We start from the raw sequence: 13,987 nt of genomic DNA on the forward strand, positions 1-13,987 counted from the left end.
GTGCCGTAAGCATCGGAAACGCTAGCACCTTCGGCGCCAGCGACTATGCAAATTGGACCTCTGATACCTTTACCAGCCTCGTAAGGCCAGCCAATCGCAAAATTTACTATTTTATATCCAATCAATTTACTGGGTTAGCCGTAATGTCATATGGTTAATGTCATATAGTTAAGAATAATCCTAAGAAGTTCTCGAAGGATTCTGTCGGCCGGCACTACAAGAGTCTGACCCGCCAAGGCACCCGTTGTCAACCCGGTTTGAGCCTAGCAGTGCCAATTAGAAACAAGCTTCTTTACCCATCAGCCTCACTAAGCCGGCCAATCGTAAAATGAACATTTTATATCCAATCAATTTACCAGGGTTAACCATAATGTCATATAATTAAGATAGAGCTATGCAAGAAGTTCTCAAAGGGTTCTATCCGCCTGCACTACATTAGTCTGACCCGCCAAGGCACCGGTTGTCAACCCCGTTTGAGGTTAGCGGTGCCAATTAGGAATAAGCTTCCTTACCACATTTAGACATATCAAAGTAGCCAAACCGCTAGTGGTCTATTAGTACCCACCGTTATGTCAACGAAGGATCAACGTGGATCAACGCAGGATCGGCGCCCTGACAGATTCAGTAGCGGATCGGCCCACGCTTGATTCAGGTCGACGTTTACTTAGCCACATATTGATTAGACATATGTTCCGGCCGTGAGATTTGCCCGCTCATAAGCTGACCGGCCAGCTCACGAGGGAGAATAACTCACGGCTGGGCCGGAACACATATGTCAAGTCTGCGACGATCGGATCTGTAAGCAGTTTACACCATGAGTGTCTGAACAGTAAGCCGGCTTATTCTTGACAGTGTCAAGGACGGTAAGCAACGTGATAACCGCGGTTCGGCAGTTCTTCTAATGCAACCCTTATACAAGTCCAAACATTGTTATGAGGCGTCATATAGGGATGTGGATGCTCCGTGGGCTACTCACTTAGTCTCGGTCAAGGGTTGAACATACTACAGTCTCTCTTCATGACACATGATCCTTCGGAATAGACGGAAATGTAAGGCGCTTATTACAGAATTGTAAGTGATTAGCAATGGCTAATTGTACATTCTCTCCGAGCCGAGATCCCTTCGGGGTTTGCGAAGCAGGAGGACCTTAGACTCGCTTTTTCAACATCTCTCACCTCATCCCCACCATTCACCTCTCTCCATGATTCAGACCTCAGCGACCTGTCTCTTTGATTTCTAGACAAACTTCGCACAATGGTGGCATCAAATCGCCTCCTACCGTATGCTCTCTGGGCGCTTCTGATATGCCTCCTAGGTCTCAGCAATGCCCAGGACGCCCCAGAGTGCAGCGCATCACTACCATGTACAGCGGGATGTTGCAGCAAATTTGGATTCTGCGGTTTAGGACCGGACTGTAAGAAGTTGCCCAAGCACGAGAGGAGCCAACCTCTTACCCCAGAGCAAAAGTTAACCTTGTATTACAGACTGCAGCAAGGATGTATGCGTCAATAACTGCGACCGCAAAGCTGATTGCGACCCGGGAGGTTATGGCAAAGACTACGTGCTCAAGACCACATGCCCCCTAAATGTTAGGACCGCTATCTATTCGTAACATTTCTGTCCTAACTGACATGTCTATATAGGTCTGCTGCTCTAAATATGGCTTCTGCGGAACAACAAAAGAGTTCTGTGGCACGAAAACCGTGAGGCGGCCAAGCTGTGACATTGACCAGAAAGGCAAGTTCAAGCGTGTTGTGGGATACTATGAGAGTTGGGCCACAGGGCGGCCGTGCAATCGCATCTACCCAGAGCAGATCCCTTCAGACATCTACTCCCATATCAACTTCGCCTTTGCTAGCATCGACCCCACCACTTTCGAGCTTGTCCCCGCCGATGTAGCAGATATTGATCTGTATAAGCGCGTGGCCAATCTCAAAGCCAAGGATATAAACCTCAAGGTTCTCATCTCTGTGGGCGGCTGGACCTTCAACGACCCAGGTCCCACGGCCACGACTTTCTCTGATATTGCAAGAGATGAGACGGCTCAGAGGAAGTTCATCGACTCGGTGCTCAGATTCTTGCAGACGTATAACTTTGACGGCATCGACATAGACTGGGAGTATCCTGAAGCTGAGGATCGGAGCGGGCGCGGCGAGGATTTCGCCAACTTCCCTAAGTTTATGAAAAATATAAAGCAGACTCTCAAGAGCTATGAGGTCAGCGTCACACTCCCGGCGTCTTTCTGTAAGTTACGATGGCTCTTTCTTCAGCCTTAGTCTCTAGTCCCATCCCGATTTCTAGTTGACTCCTCAATCGAAACGTCTCTAAAACTCGCTATAGGGTACCTTCAACACTTCGACCTTAAGAATCTCGCACCACACGTCGACTTCTTCAACATTTTGACGTACGACTTCCACGGCGTGTGGGACAAGCTGAACAAATGGGTCGGCCCGTATCTCAACTCTCACACCAACCTAACGGAAATCAAAGACGGTTTGGATCTCCTCTGGCGCAACGGCATCGACCACGACAAGGTGTCACTAGGCCTCGCCTTTTACGGCCGCGGATTTATAGCCAGCAGTCCCACTTGCCTCGAACCGGGTTGCACGTTCGAGTCCGGGACTGACGCCCAGTCGTGCAGCGCTGAGGTCGGTGTGCTGCTGAACTCAGAGATCGACGGCCTAGTCGCTGAGCAGAACTTAAAGCCCGTACTAAACAAGGACGCCGCCGTCAAAATCCTGACATGGGGTGGTAACAACTGGCTTACCTATGATGACGAGGAGACGCTGCAGATGAAGGCAGATTTTGCACGCAGCGAGTGCCTTGGCGGAGTCATGGTATGGGCAATCTCACATGATACGCAGGACATGAAGTACAGCAATGCTCTGTCGGGTGTGGCCCCAAGGCTGTTTAATTCCAAACTTTATCGGGGCAGCGTAGGTAACGGAGATAATGGATATGTTACGGATGAAACGGACTATCAACAGTGTAGGTGGACAGGTTGCAACGAGGACTGCCCAGGAGACTGGATCCGTATGATGAGGAAGGATGACGGCGCTAGGCGTGACGAGTTCATGGTCAATGGAGCGGGGTGTGGTGGATATGGTGAACAGTATGTCTACGTCTAGTGTCTCCCTGATCTAAGCACTTCGTCTGTGCTAACTCCTTCAAAGCAAGCTATGTTGCCCGCCAAGTGCCAACGTGCCCACATGCGGGTGGTACTCACATAGGAACGGCAATTGTGATAGTAAGTACCGATTCGCTCCATTCCCTATAATTCACAAACGCTCCTCCCACTAACTTCCCCGTAGATGGCGAATCCTGCCCAGCCGGCACAAAGGAAATCGGAAGCAACAGTGAATACTGTCACCCTAGCGGATTCTACTCGCCGATCAGGTCCTACCAAGCTGCATGCTGCACTACCGACACCGACAGTATGGTGTTATATTCCCAGTGCGACTGGTCCGCGAAAGTATCCCTCGGAAACTGGCCGGATTGTTCCAAGTCGTCGTGCAGTAATGATGTGGTCGCTTACTCTGGTGATGGCAGCGGCGAAGCCACCTGCTGGGGAGCCTGGTACGAGCAGCTAGGAGACTCACAAAAGAACAAGTACTGCTGTGATCAGCCTGATGATAACAAGAAATGGTCGGACTGCGAGTGGCAGGGTAAAACAGACGTGAGTGATAATATACGGCCCCGTTTCTTTATTCTAAAACGCTACCATTTTGTAGTTCGATGCTTTAGCAGGGAAGATGCTAACTATAGAATGTTATTAGATCATTGACGAAGACACGGGGTTGCACATTTGCACGGGGGAGTGCTCGGGGGGCCTTATTATGGTGGCCGCGCAGCAGGCGGGATGCTCGGGTGGGGGGGCTGAAGTGAGATGCTGCAAGCCGAGCTACAAATCATTACAGAAGAGGTATCAGAACAGCGAAGATGATGAGTTCGCATACTATCTAAAACGTGAGTTAAGCTACTTTTTTTTCAACGTGACATATTGTGTGGTTCTGCCTAGTTGCTAACATGTTTCTGTTTGTAGGTTACATGGAGAATCCATTCTGCTCGGCAAATATCTTCAACTCTAACGGACTGCGAAAGCGTATTGACTCACCAGTATCCGACCTAGCTGTCACAGCTAGCAATGGTGAGTTAGGACCTTAGATGCTTTCAACAGTCGAAATCGGAGTTAACAGCAGATGCAATCTCTTAGGCACCGTGATTAAGCGTCAATTTAGCCCAGATATTGTGGCCCAGGACTACGCGGAGAAAATGGCCGAGGAACTCTTTATTGGAACGCCGCGACAATCTACCATAGATATATGGGATAACACAGTGGTTCCCTACTTTGATAACCTCTCCTATGCTAACCTCCATGACTACCAGATGGGAGCCGGACGTAACGAATTCCTGCAGTATGGAAGTACGCAATGGCCCTGGTATATCACCTGCAATATGGCTACCCTACAAATCGCAATGTCGGGCAATGGAGGTGACTCGGACCCGGGCTCAGGCTCCTGCACGACAACCTGCGTGTGTGTTAGGGCCGACTGCTGCAGCGAGGATGACAGTGAATGCATCAACTCTAGCGAAGATGGGTATGACACCGTTTCCAAAAGGGCCGCAAAAAACTACGATTGGACGGCCTTCGATTATAGGACAGGTGCTAGACAGTCTCTTCCTTGGAGAGCACCAGATGTATGCCTTACTTCACTCTATTGACGTAACCTCTTAGAGACCAACAGCTAACTAATCTAATTAGTATCCTTCACCAAGCAATTTGAACAAGATTAAGGAGCGCAGCAAATTCGCCGAATCGTACACATACGATCCGAACTGCGCTAGCTTCCGCCCTGTCGTGGTCGATTCTTTACAGGACGGCAAAATTGTTGATGGATTCGAAAGCAAGTCCGCCCTAAATATGACCATACTTGTTTCTGGCCCTAACTCTGTTTATTAGACGATCACATATTTGAGCGCAAGATGCTGCCTGTCTGGGGCGACAACGCGCTCCAGGGATACCTCGCAGGCAATGAAGACGCCAGCCATCGGGTACCGTACGATTTCTTCACAATATCCTTGCAACAAATCGACGCATCAGGCGCCACTATCCAAGACCGTATGATGATTGCGCTTGGGAGCAACACGAACCGCGACGTGATGACGTTACTAGTTAAGGACTTAAACCTCGTAAAAGAGAGGGTAAGGGGTTCCTAGGACCTAATGTTTTGACGTTGAAACGACGAATGTTTAGCTGACAGCTTCTAGTTATGGACTACCACAGAATCCCCTATCGGCGACACAATGATGGAAAATCTAGTCTATGGAACAAGCACAATCACGGCATGCCCAAATCAGGGAATGGACAAAATCAGAAAAGTAAGATATCCCCTAGCAAGGCAGACCTATAGAAACAAATCGACTCACTATCTTCTCACAACACAGGTCCTCATCGTCTACCGATGGCACATGGAGCGAGAACCGCATAGACGCCTTAAAAATGTCATGAATAACCTTCGAGCTCTCCTCCACGAAGCAGACCTACACTACGAGAGAACACACAACGGCCAGAAATCTTACGCAGTAGAGCACTTTGACGCCTGGACCAAGACGACATTTGAGGTAATGAGGGATAGAATCAAGGCTTGGGGCCAGAATTGGCTAGACGAACTGAACATACCTGCCATCACTAATAGTTATGTGGGTAATAGCATTCGACAGAACCTAGTTATTGCCTACGGCAATATCCCTGACATTGACACAACGGACTTTTACGTCCCAGATTATTCATAGTTAGATGGCAGAGGAGCTAGGAGACGTTGATCCAGTGGGTTCGGTCTTAGGGGACCTAACTGCCAGGACAAAAAGACGGTCAGATGTTGTAATCTATCCTTAAAGATGTCACTGTATCTGCAGCAAAATGATACTATCCCCTATTATTGATAGAAGTGCGAGGTGTTGCGGAAATCATCGCTGAAGTCCATACCCCTGGTTCTTGTGCCGCCTAGAAGCTCGAGGGGCTGTACTGTGATGTACATAGCTGAGAATCGATGCTAGAAATTTGAGCTAATGGTATTTCTCTCTTTACCTGTATTTCCAAGTAATTAATGTGACAATACCAGTCCCTTGCTCTTGTGCTGCCCAAAAGGCCGCAGAGGGACTGTACTGTGCTATACATAGCCGAGGATCGATGCTAGCAATTCAAGCTAATAGTATTTCTCTATTTATCTCCATTTTTAAGTAATTAATGTGATATTAATAGCCCTTGGTTAATATTTTAATTATAGTTGCCGTAATCACCGCTGCCATCCACAGTCCTTCTTCCGACTTTTGGGCGGCACGAGTAGATGGCCAAAGCTCTACCTTCTATTGCTGTCTAAGACATTCTCTTATAAAAAGGTCCTCTCATGTCGCTGTTCATATAGACTTAACTCGGGGAATACCACAACTTCCCAGATCCATGGGGGATCTCCGTGCGTTCAAAGGTGTATAACCACTTCCCACTTGCCCTAGTCCTCTCAAACCATGCATCCGGGATGTCTTTAGTACACAGCTTCATCCATCCATCATAGTTGTCGCCATCCCCGCCGCCCTGAAATCTTTTTACGGCCTGCGAGTCAACCAGCCAGACATACGAGTGGCAATAGAGAACGTCCCGAGCCTACACGAACACAGTTTAGCATTCCCACATGATGAATAGGAGGGATGGCTTACACGTCTTTCCTCGCGAGATACTAGTTCTAACGACGGTGTCTCCTTGGGAAGTGTGGCGAGCGAGCGAAGCGAGCCCTCGTCGATGACTAGGAAGTCGCAGAACCTAGCGCTATCTTGGATGTTGAATTCGGCATTGCTGTCGACATCACCAACGGCATTGCAAAGCCAAGAATCAAAGGCGTTAGTGAGCGCCTTGATATCATCTTGGCTAGCGTTGTCAAGGTCAGGGACGTTTATCTTCTCCAAGTCCACGTCAACTTCCTCAAGTATGAAGCGGCGCCCAAGCTCTTCATTGACTGAGCTGTCGCTTTTGTTCGTAGCCAGACGGTTAAGGTGAACAAAGTACTGCGTCACCCAGCGCCTTAGATTTTCTAACGCAATCGGCCATAGTGTGTTAGACTCATCTGAGTATGTTGTGCGTAGTACTAGTTTTGTCAGATTATGCCAGATCATATCGAATTAATCAAGGTTGTATAATACATAACGAATAAGTGAATGTGATGGCGTATTTACCTGTGTAGCCCCACGATCCTTCAGCGTATCTGCCTGAGTTTTTATATCTGCACATGGAGTCGTTCATCATACTGAACCACCACATGGCCTGTGTATCCTTATCACGATTGAACATTGGTAAAGTATGCGCAGATAATTCGCGGGATGGTTTGGGAAACGTTTCTTTGATAGACATTATGGATGGATGCACTTTCGCAAGGTAAATATTCGAAACGGGGGTGTAGGAAGCCTGATGTAGATATAAAAGTGATTATGGAGGTAGTAGAAAGGAGAATTAAAAATGTTAACTAAAGATAAGTTAATGTGATTTTTCGTGCGTGTCCTAACTTCCTGGTATTGTACGAGGCTATGGCCTGTACTTATAATGGAGCTCAAGCCACTCTTCCGATCGCCCTAACGCACGAACCACCCACGCCCCCTTGCGTCGGGTCCAGCCGCCAGGGTCGTCGGACTAAAACAAACGGCGGGTTTAACACCCATCCCATTTCTATTTCGAACCAAGCTGTCAATTGTTTGCCGTTTCTCGGGCTTCCTGTCGCCACAACACGCCTTGAGCGACAAGCGACGGAGACGAGAACTAGTCTTCGACTTGGCTTTGGCTTTGCGGGATAGGGAAGGGAGAGAGAGGGTGAGGCGCGGACTTGGGCGAAACTTTCACGGACACTCGATACTCGCTCATCCTCTCGGAATTGCCAATACACCACCGACGCTAAAGAGACGCTTGCTCGGGGCTTCTACAACATTGGAGAAGCGGCTTGAAAGGGAGTAGAGCGGTTTGTTTGACGCCAACACCGAGACGAAGACGGAGTTCCCGGTGCCTGGGTAACAAAGCGAACAGCAGGCAAGGGGCGCAACGAGGGACACAGATCGAACAGACACACATCCGCAATACGCACATACTCTTCTATTGAAACGGAAGAAGAGAACTACACGCCCAAGAGGCAACATAACCATCATCCGTCGACCAGCCAGACCTCACGACCACCTCCAAATCTCCCACCCGCACAAACCACCGCAACGATGCCGACACGTCTCGCATCTCCTCCGCCACCACACGCAATGAAACGCAAGCGCGACGACACAGGCTCCCCACACGTAACAACAGGAGAAGGAAGGAGTATACTCAAACCCCGCCTCCTACGAACCGGGAGCGTCAAACGGGTCCGCTGCGATGGGGAGAGCTGGCGGCGGCGCGAGGGGGATGGGGGATGGGGACTATGGGACCAACAACGTGATAATTTCTCAGAGGATGGAATGGAAGATGGAAAGAATGGATGGGGAGGGGGGAACCAGGTGGCGATAGGGGTGAAACTCGACTTATCGCCCTGTGTGGTGTGTGCGCGCCGGCCGCGGGTGAAGGGGGATTTACTTGGAGGCGGGTTTGGGGCGTGTGATGGGTGTGGGGGAAGGGTGTGCTGTATTTGTGTTAGGCGGTGTGATGGGGGTGGAAGGGATAGGGTTGGAGAGATAGGAGAGGAGATGGAGGAGAGTGGTGGGGAGGGAAATGAAGATGGAAGAATGCAACGGGAATGGGGAGGTGGCGCGTCACATTGCGAGGTTATTTGCAGTCGATGTTGTGTTGAGAGGGGGGAGGAGGGGGAAGTGCGGTGTTTGGGATGCCTGTGGAAGGAAGGAGAATGAGACCGTGTCTTTTCTTCTGGGAAGGGGGGATGTGCCTGGATGGCGTCCTTGGGGGGCACGATGTATATATAAATATTATACCCAGGTGGTCTATCTGGGATGCACGTGGGAGCGGTGCGATTGATATCAACGACTGGGAGTCACTCAGTTAGTATCATATTACTAGTTTGGCGACACATGGCTGTCGCCATCCCAATGAACAACACATTTACTATACACAACGGGCCCTTTCAGAGCCTCCGAGTCATCGTGATGTAGGCACTTGAGTGAGCACCCGTCTCCGGGCTGGGAGGCGGGTGGCTAAACAGCATACTTGGCCAACTCACGCAACTATCACGGTTAGGGAGCATGGGCGACGTTGGATTTCGAAAGTAGATAGGGACGAGACCTCCAATAAGATTACTATAAATACATCCCTACATGCAACCCATATATACGCGCATCATAACACACTACCGCCCTCTAATACAAATCCTCATCCTCCTCCGCCCTCCCAAACCCACCAACAGCCACTCCCTCATCGGTATCCTCCTCCATCCTCGCCTTTCCCTTCCCCTTCCCCTTCCCACTACTCCTCGGCCTCCCATTCACCAACTTCTTCTCCACCACTCCATTAGCCTTCTTCCCATCCGCACCCCCGTTCGCCTCCGGAACAGCCTCAAACTGCGCCCGCACCTTCGTATAATGCTCCAACTCCTTCGCACTGACACTGGGAATCAGCTCCTGCTGCGCAGCCATGAAATCCTCTTCTGTGACCACCACAGCCACATCTGCTGGCTTTGCGTAGTGGTCGAAGAAGTACGCCGTCGTGATTGTGTCGTCGGGCGCGCGCTGAGAGTTGATGGCTTTGACTTGTGCGTCTACAGCGGATGCTTGGCGTGTTACGGCTTTGAGCATGGCGTCGGAGCAGAGGGCGTAGAAATCGGCACCAGTGTAGGTGAAGGGAAGGCGGGTGGCGATGCGTGGGAGTGAGAGGGTGGGTGACATGGTGAATCTGGGATAGTGTCAGTATGACCCGGTTCAAAAGGATAAAAGGGGCTGGGAAGGGGGATACGTACTTCCTGGTCAACGCCTCCATGATCGTTGCCTGCTTGTCGTGTGTATCGCTCACACCAAGGTAGAGCATCTTATCGAAGCGACCCGGGCGGAGCAGCGCTGCATCCAGCAGATCGGGACGATTCGTCGCGCCGATGACGAATACGCCACCGCCGCCATCATCGCCATCGCTCATTCCATCCAGCTCTGCGAGCAGCTGGGACACGATACGATCCATGACACCTCCACTATCACCCTGGTTACCACGCTTCGGCGCGACGGAGTCGAGCTCATCGAAGAAGACAACGCAGGGCCTCGCGTCGCGCGCCCGCTGGAACACACGGCGCACGTTCGCCTCAGACTCTCCAATGTACATGTTGAGCAGCTCTGGGCCCTTGACGGAGAAGAAGTTGAGCGCGAACTCAGTCGCGATGGCCTTTGCCAACAGCGTCTTACCCGTACCGGGTGGACCATAGAACAGGATACCAGAGCGCTTCTTCATGCCCTTAGCGAACAGCTCAGGGCGCTCGAGCGGCAGCTGGATGGTCTCCATGACAGCATCCTTGACGTGCGCGAGACCACCGACATCGTCCCACGTGACGTTGGGGATCTTCGGCGCACCGATAGCGTCGGCGAAGTTCTGACGTGCGTGCTCAACAGCGTGGTTGAAATCGGCGCTGGTGAGGCTGCGCGATGGGCCACCAGATAGCTGCACGTCGCGCACGGAGACGGGGAGGGCGGCCGAGGCGGCCGAGGTAGCGAGGCTTTCGAGACGAGTGTGGCGTGCCACCAGGGCACGGTCCACGACGTCAACTAGGTCACCAGCAACGAGAGCGGCGGTTTTGACGGCTACGCCACCAAGGTCTACGTCGGTTGAGAGGGAGACACCGCGGTCATCGACGATGCTGTGGAGGATGCTCTCACGCTCGCCTTCATCGGGTGCATGCATATCGAGCTCGTGAGTGAACAGGCTGCGGATTCCGTCCGGTACCTTGTCCACTTCCGTTGTGGTCGCGATGATGACGCGGGAGTCGGCGAGGACGTCCTTCAAAGCTGCAATCATCCGCTCAGCCGCCAGGGCCTCGATGTGGCGGACTACGAGTGCCGTGTTCTCCGCGCCGCAGGTCAGGGCACGATCGGCACGCGCCTTAAGGAAACCTTCTGTCTTAACATCGCCGCCGGCTCCACCTTCGCTGACTATGTCGTACGCGTCGATGGTGAAGCTGTGAAGACCGATATCGGAACAGGCTCTGCTAGCAAGCGTTGCTTTGCCAATGTTCCTCTGGGTTGACACAAGCAGGATGGCTAGCGGTGGGAGCTTTAGGTGGATAGACCTTGCGCTTGTCGCCGCTGCGACCAGTTCTCGCAGTTGGCGGCGGAGAGGGGTGATGTGCTGAGGCTGAGGCTCTGGCATAGTCGGGGCCAAAGCATCAGAACTAGATTTAGAGACCGCTCGCAGCTTGAAGTAGTGCTCCCAAGGGCTGTCCTTGGTCGGTGGCAAGCGGCTCTTTTCCGTCCCAGCTGCAGCCATTTGCGTCTGGGAGAAATCAATAGCTGCTACGCCGCCCCAGATATCCTCGTCCTCAGGGTCCTCAACCTCTTCGCGTCGTGCGTGCGTGATATGGCTAACCTTGAACCAAATAACCCCAGTAGATTTCGTCAAACTGGTCCCCTGCTGATCGGGGTTGACTAACATGTCGTCTGTTATCGCGTCCTCTTTACCCGATGAAGTCTGGAATAATGTCCTTCCTAATGCCTCATCGATTGGAATTCCGACGATATCTCCAGTCTTGACAACCCTTGCTCTCTGAGTGAAGTGTCGCTTGAGGCCGCTAATAGCAGCAGTCTGGAGAGTCTTCTCAGTAGCCAAAGGTGTAGCAATCTTTGCGAAAGTCACCTCGCGGGCAACGGGTGGCAGCGAAGTGTTGGTAATCTTCGGTAGTGAAGCCTTCCCTACCGTCTGGGTCTGCTTCAGAGTCGACAAGCGCACATATGGGGTGCTATCTAGATTGGCTAACAGTATTGGTGAAAGATAGACTGTCGGGCTCGTGGGTTTCGACACCTGTGAGTCGAAGAATGACATCTTCTTTGACCCTCTGCTAGACGGTATCTTGGTGACGGCCCTGTGCGAGTACCCTTCTGGCAAACTGTAAACCTTGACAGGTCGCCAGATGAAGTCCTCATCCTGCGCCTGTCCAAAGCTACCCAGTGTCCACAGACCCATGCCTTGCTCAGGCGGCTCAGAGGCAGTCTCCAGGCGGACCCAATCGCCTGAGAAGCAGCCGATCTTAGTGAGCGAGTTTACGTCAACGTAGATGCGTGCTTCCTCGTCATCGTCGGCTGGAGGAGTAGGGCGGAGCAGCTCTTCGGGAAGAGGGCTCATTAGACCCTGCGCCTTGAAGAGTCTGCCCCGTTGGCCACCAGCTCGCGCTGTTGTCGCAGTGTAATTTGAAAACACGGATCCGGGAGTCGCAATGCCATTGGTTCTACGGCTAGGGCCGAGAGGAGTAGCCATGCCACTTATATTCGAGGAGGGCAGCATTGGAGCTTGTAAAGAAATCATCTCATCCATAGAATCGTCCGACAGATTGTCCGTATCGTCAAGGTCTTGATCTTCGGCCTCAGTCTCTGTCATTGAGTCGTCTTCAGGAGCCGCATCGGTTTTGTAGCGGTCTTCGGCGGCCGAAAAGAACTGCTCATTAGAGGTATCCTCATCTACCTCAGTGACCTGGTCTAGAACGCGCCTCAGAGACATATTCGACGCCTTCCTGACAGTCCTCGTGTGGTGCCCCGTCTGCGTGACAATGATGCGCGTATTAGGCGACAATATGCCCTGTGCGACTGGCTCACACAGAGTCACCTTTGCTGGTGGGGGCAAAACATGCGTGATAGAATGCGGCGCCAGAGGAAGCGGGAAAAAGTCACCTGCATGCACAACCTTCAATGACGACAGGGCTTCTCGGATTGCCGAGCTGAGTCGGTCTTCCGGCACAGCGCTCTTTCCATTTGCATGGTTGCCGTTGGCCAGCGGGTGCTCGCCATGGAACGTTCCCTCACCATTTTCAAGTCGCTTGGCCAGGCCAGCCTCGAGAGTGACGAACACAGTGTCCAATGTCAGGGGCAACACATCAAGTGCCCAGATCTCGATTCCGCTACGGCTGTGACTGAGCAGTTTCGACGGAGTCGTGCGCTGGAGCTCTTCGGCAAAGCCTTGTAGGGCGACAGAGCTGGGCGCGAACTGTATAGTGTTGGTCGCGAGGGCGCTCGACGGCCTCACGGGCACGACAGTCCAGCTAATTTCGTCCACGGAATTGAAGGGGGCTTTCGGGGATATCGCAATGTGTGCAAGCTCGGGTATGCCGACGGGTCCGTCGCCGTTTGTTTCGTCGTCTTCATTGCACTGTTAGCCGACCGAATTACTCGTATTTCATGCAGTCACTTACGTTGGTCTTGGGCGGGAAAGAGCTCGTTATAGAGGTCTTCTGACACAATCCCCACATCGCCTCGGACATGCTCATCCAGCACCAGTCTCGCGAATACCGCAGACTTGTCCTGGCGACGTCTTCTCTTGCGCTTGCGCCTGTTAGCTATCGGGGTATGCTGTATAACAGCCGACATTCTGGAGGGTTGCCGGCGCTGTATAATCAAGGGGTTTGAAGTGTTGTAGTTTGCGCGTTAAGTTCACAGTTTCATCGCCGATTCCTCAGCATGTGCCCGAGGTAACTGTGTGGCTCTGAGACTGACGGAGCCAAAATATACGACGAAATATATACAGAATATGCTTCGAGTGACTGAACGCTGAAGTCGCAATGAGTTGTACAATGGTTCAAGGAATTATTGGGGTAAACGTCTCTCGGGCCACGGCGTCAGCTATGGTAGTGGGGATTGAGAGTCGCGGTTCGGAGTCTGGGGCTTGGGAGCCGAGGGACAATTTGATCCTGTATCCTCACAAGCCATGGGGAACGGAGCCGAGAATGTGGGGTTGACCAATGAGGCGGATATGCACGTGACTCGACTCCAAATAACTTAGCCTCGCACATCAGTCAGCTCCAACTCATGAACCTGTGAAGGGCATAACCACAAC

At 51.8% G+C, this 13,987-nt stretch overlaps 4 protein-coding genes across 4 annotated transcripts; 2 read left to right on the forward strand and 2 right to left on the reverse strand.

Moving 5' to 3' along the window:
* Positions 1-1,116: 1,116 nt before the first annotated feature.
* Positions 1,117-4,960, forward strand: VE01_07296 (uncharacterized protein; the record flags this gene model as incomplete). Its single annotated transcript, XM_018276731.2, has 10 exons — positions 1,117-1,414; positions 1,485-1,588; positions 1,644-2,244; positions 2,341-3,112; positions 3,174-3,247; positions 3,312-3,676; positions 3,777-3,966; positions 4,043-4,147; positions 4,214-4,698; positions 4,763-4,960. Exons 1-10 carry the CDS (start codon positions 1,255-1,257, stop codon positions 4,958-4,960), a joined length of 3,054 nt encoding a protein of 1,017 aa, XP_018128891.1. The 5' UTR covers positions 1,117-1,254.
* Positions 4,729-6,066, forward strand: VE01_07297 (uncharacterized protein). Its single transcript, XM_018276732.2, has 4 exons — positions 4,729-4,904; positions 4,961-5,202; positions 5,269-5,379; positions 5,446-6,066. The coding sequence occupies exons 2-4, from the start codon at positions 4,984-4,986 to the stop codon at positions 5,791-5,793; spliced, it is 678 nt and encodes a 225-aa protein (XP_018128890.1). The 5' UTR covers positions 4,729-4,904; positions 4,961-4,983; the 3' UTR covers positions 5,794-6,066.
* A 162-nt stretch (positions 6,067-6,228) lies between these two features.
* On the reverse strand, positions 6,229-7,547 carry VE01_07298 (uncharacterized protein). Its single transcript, XM_018276733.2, has 3 exons — positions 7,228-7,547; positions 6,715-7,139; positions 6,229-6,661 (listed from the first exon to the last, which is right to left on the reverse strand). The coding sequence occupies exons 1-3, from the start codon at positions 7,400-7,402 to the stop codon at positions 6,428-6,430; spliced, it is 834 nt and encodes a 277-aa protein (XP_018128793.1). The 5' UTR covers positions 7,403-7,547; the 3' UTR covers positions 6,229-6,427.
* Positions 7,548-9,330: 1,783 nt separating this feature from the next.
* On the reverse strand, positions 9,331-13,806 carry PEX6 (peroxisomal assembly protein; the record flags this gene model as incomplete). The annotated part of the gene is made up of 3 exons (XM_018276734.2): positions 13,347-13,806; positions 9,927-13,293; positions 9,331-9,862 (listed from the first exon to the last, which is right to left on the reverse strand). Exons 1-3 carry the CDS (start codon positions 13,519-13,521, stop codon positions 9,331-9,333), a joined length of 4,074 nt encoding a protein of 1,357 aa, XP_018128792.1. The 5' UTR covers positions 13,522-13,806.
* Positions 13,807-13,987: the final 181 nt, after the last annotated feature.

This window comes from Pseudogymnoascus verrucosus, assembly GCF_001662655.1.
Source record: "Pseudogymnoascus verrucosus strain UAMH 10579 unplaced genomic scaffold scaffold_33, whole genome shotgun sequence".
NCBI lineage: Eukaryota > Fungi > Ascomycota > Leotiomycetes > Thelebolales > Thelebolaceae > Pseudogymnoascus > Pseudogymnoascus verrucosus.

Bases quoted from the DNA above. Each gene is read 5' to 3' on its own strand.
- VE01_07297 (XM_018276732.2), top strand. From the start codon at position 4,984: ATGCTGCCTGTCTGGGGCGACAACGCGCTCCAGGGATACCTCGCAGGC. The intron at 5,203-5,268 runs GTAAGGGGTTCC...GACAGCTTCTAG, and splicing joins TAAACCTCGTAAAAGAGAGG to TTATGGACTACCACAGAATC. The intron at 5,380-5,445 runs GTAAGATATCCC...CTCACAACACAG, and splicing joins GAATGGACAAAATCAGAAAA to GTCCTCATCGTCTACCGATG.
- VE01_07298 (XM_018276733.2), bottom strand. From the start codon at position 7,402: ATGTCTATCAAAGAAACGTTTCCCAAACCATCCCGCGAATTATCTGCG. The intron at 7,140-7,227 runs GTAAATACGCCA...TGACAAAACTAG, and splicing joins AGGATCGTGGGGCTACACAG to TACTACGCACAACATACTCA. The intron at 6,662-6,714 runs GTAAGCCATCCC...GTGTTCGTGTAG, and splicing joins TATCTCGCGAGGAAAGACGT to GCTCGGGACGTTCTCTATTG.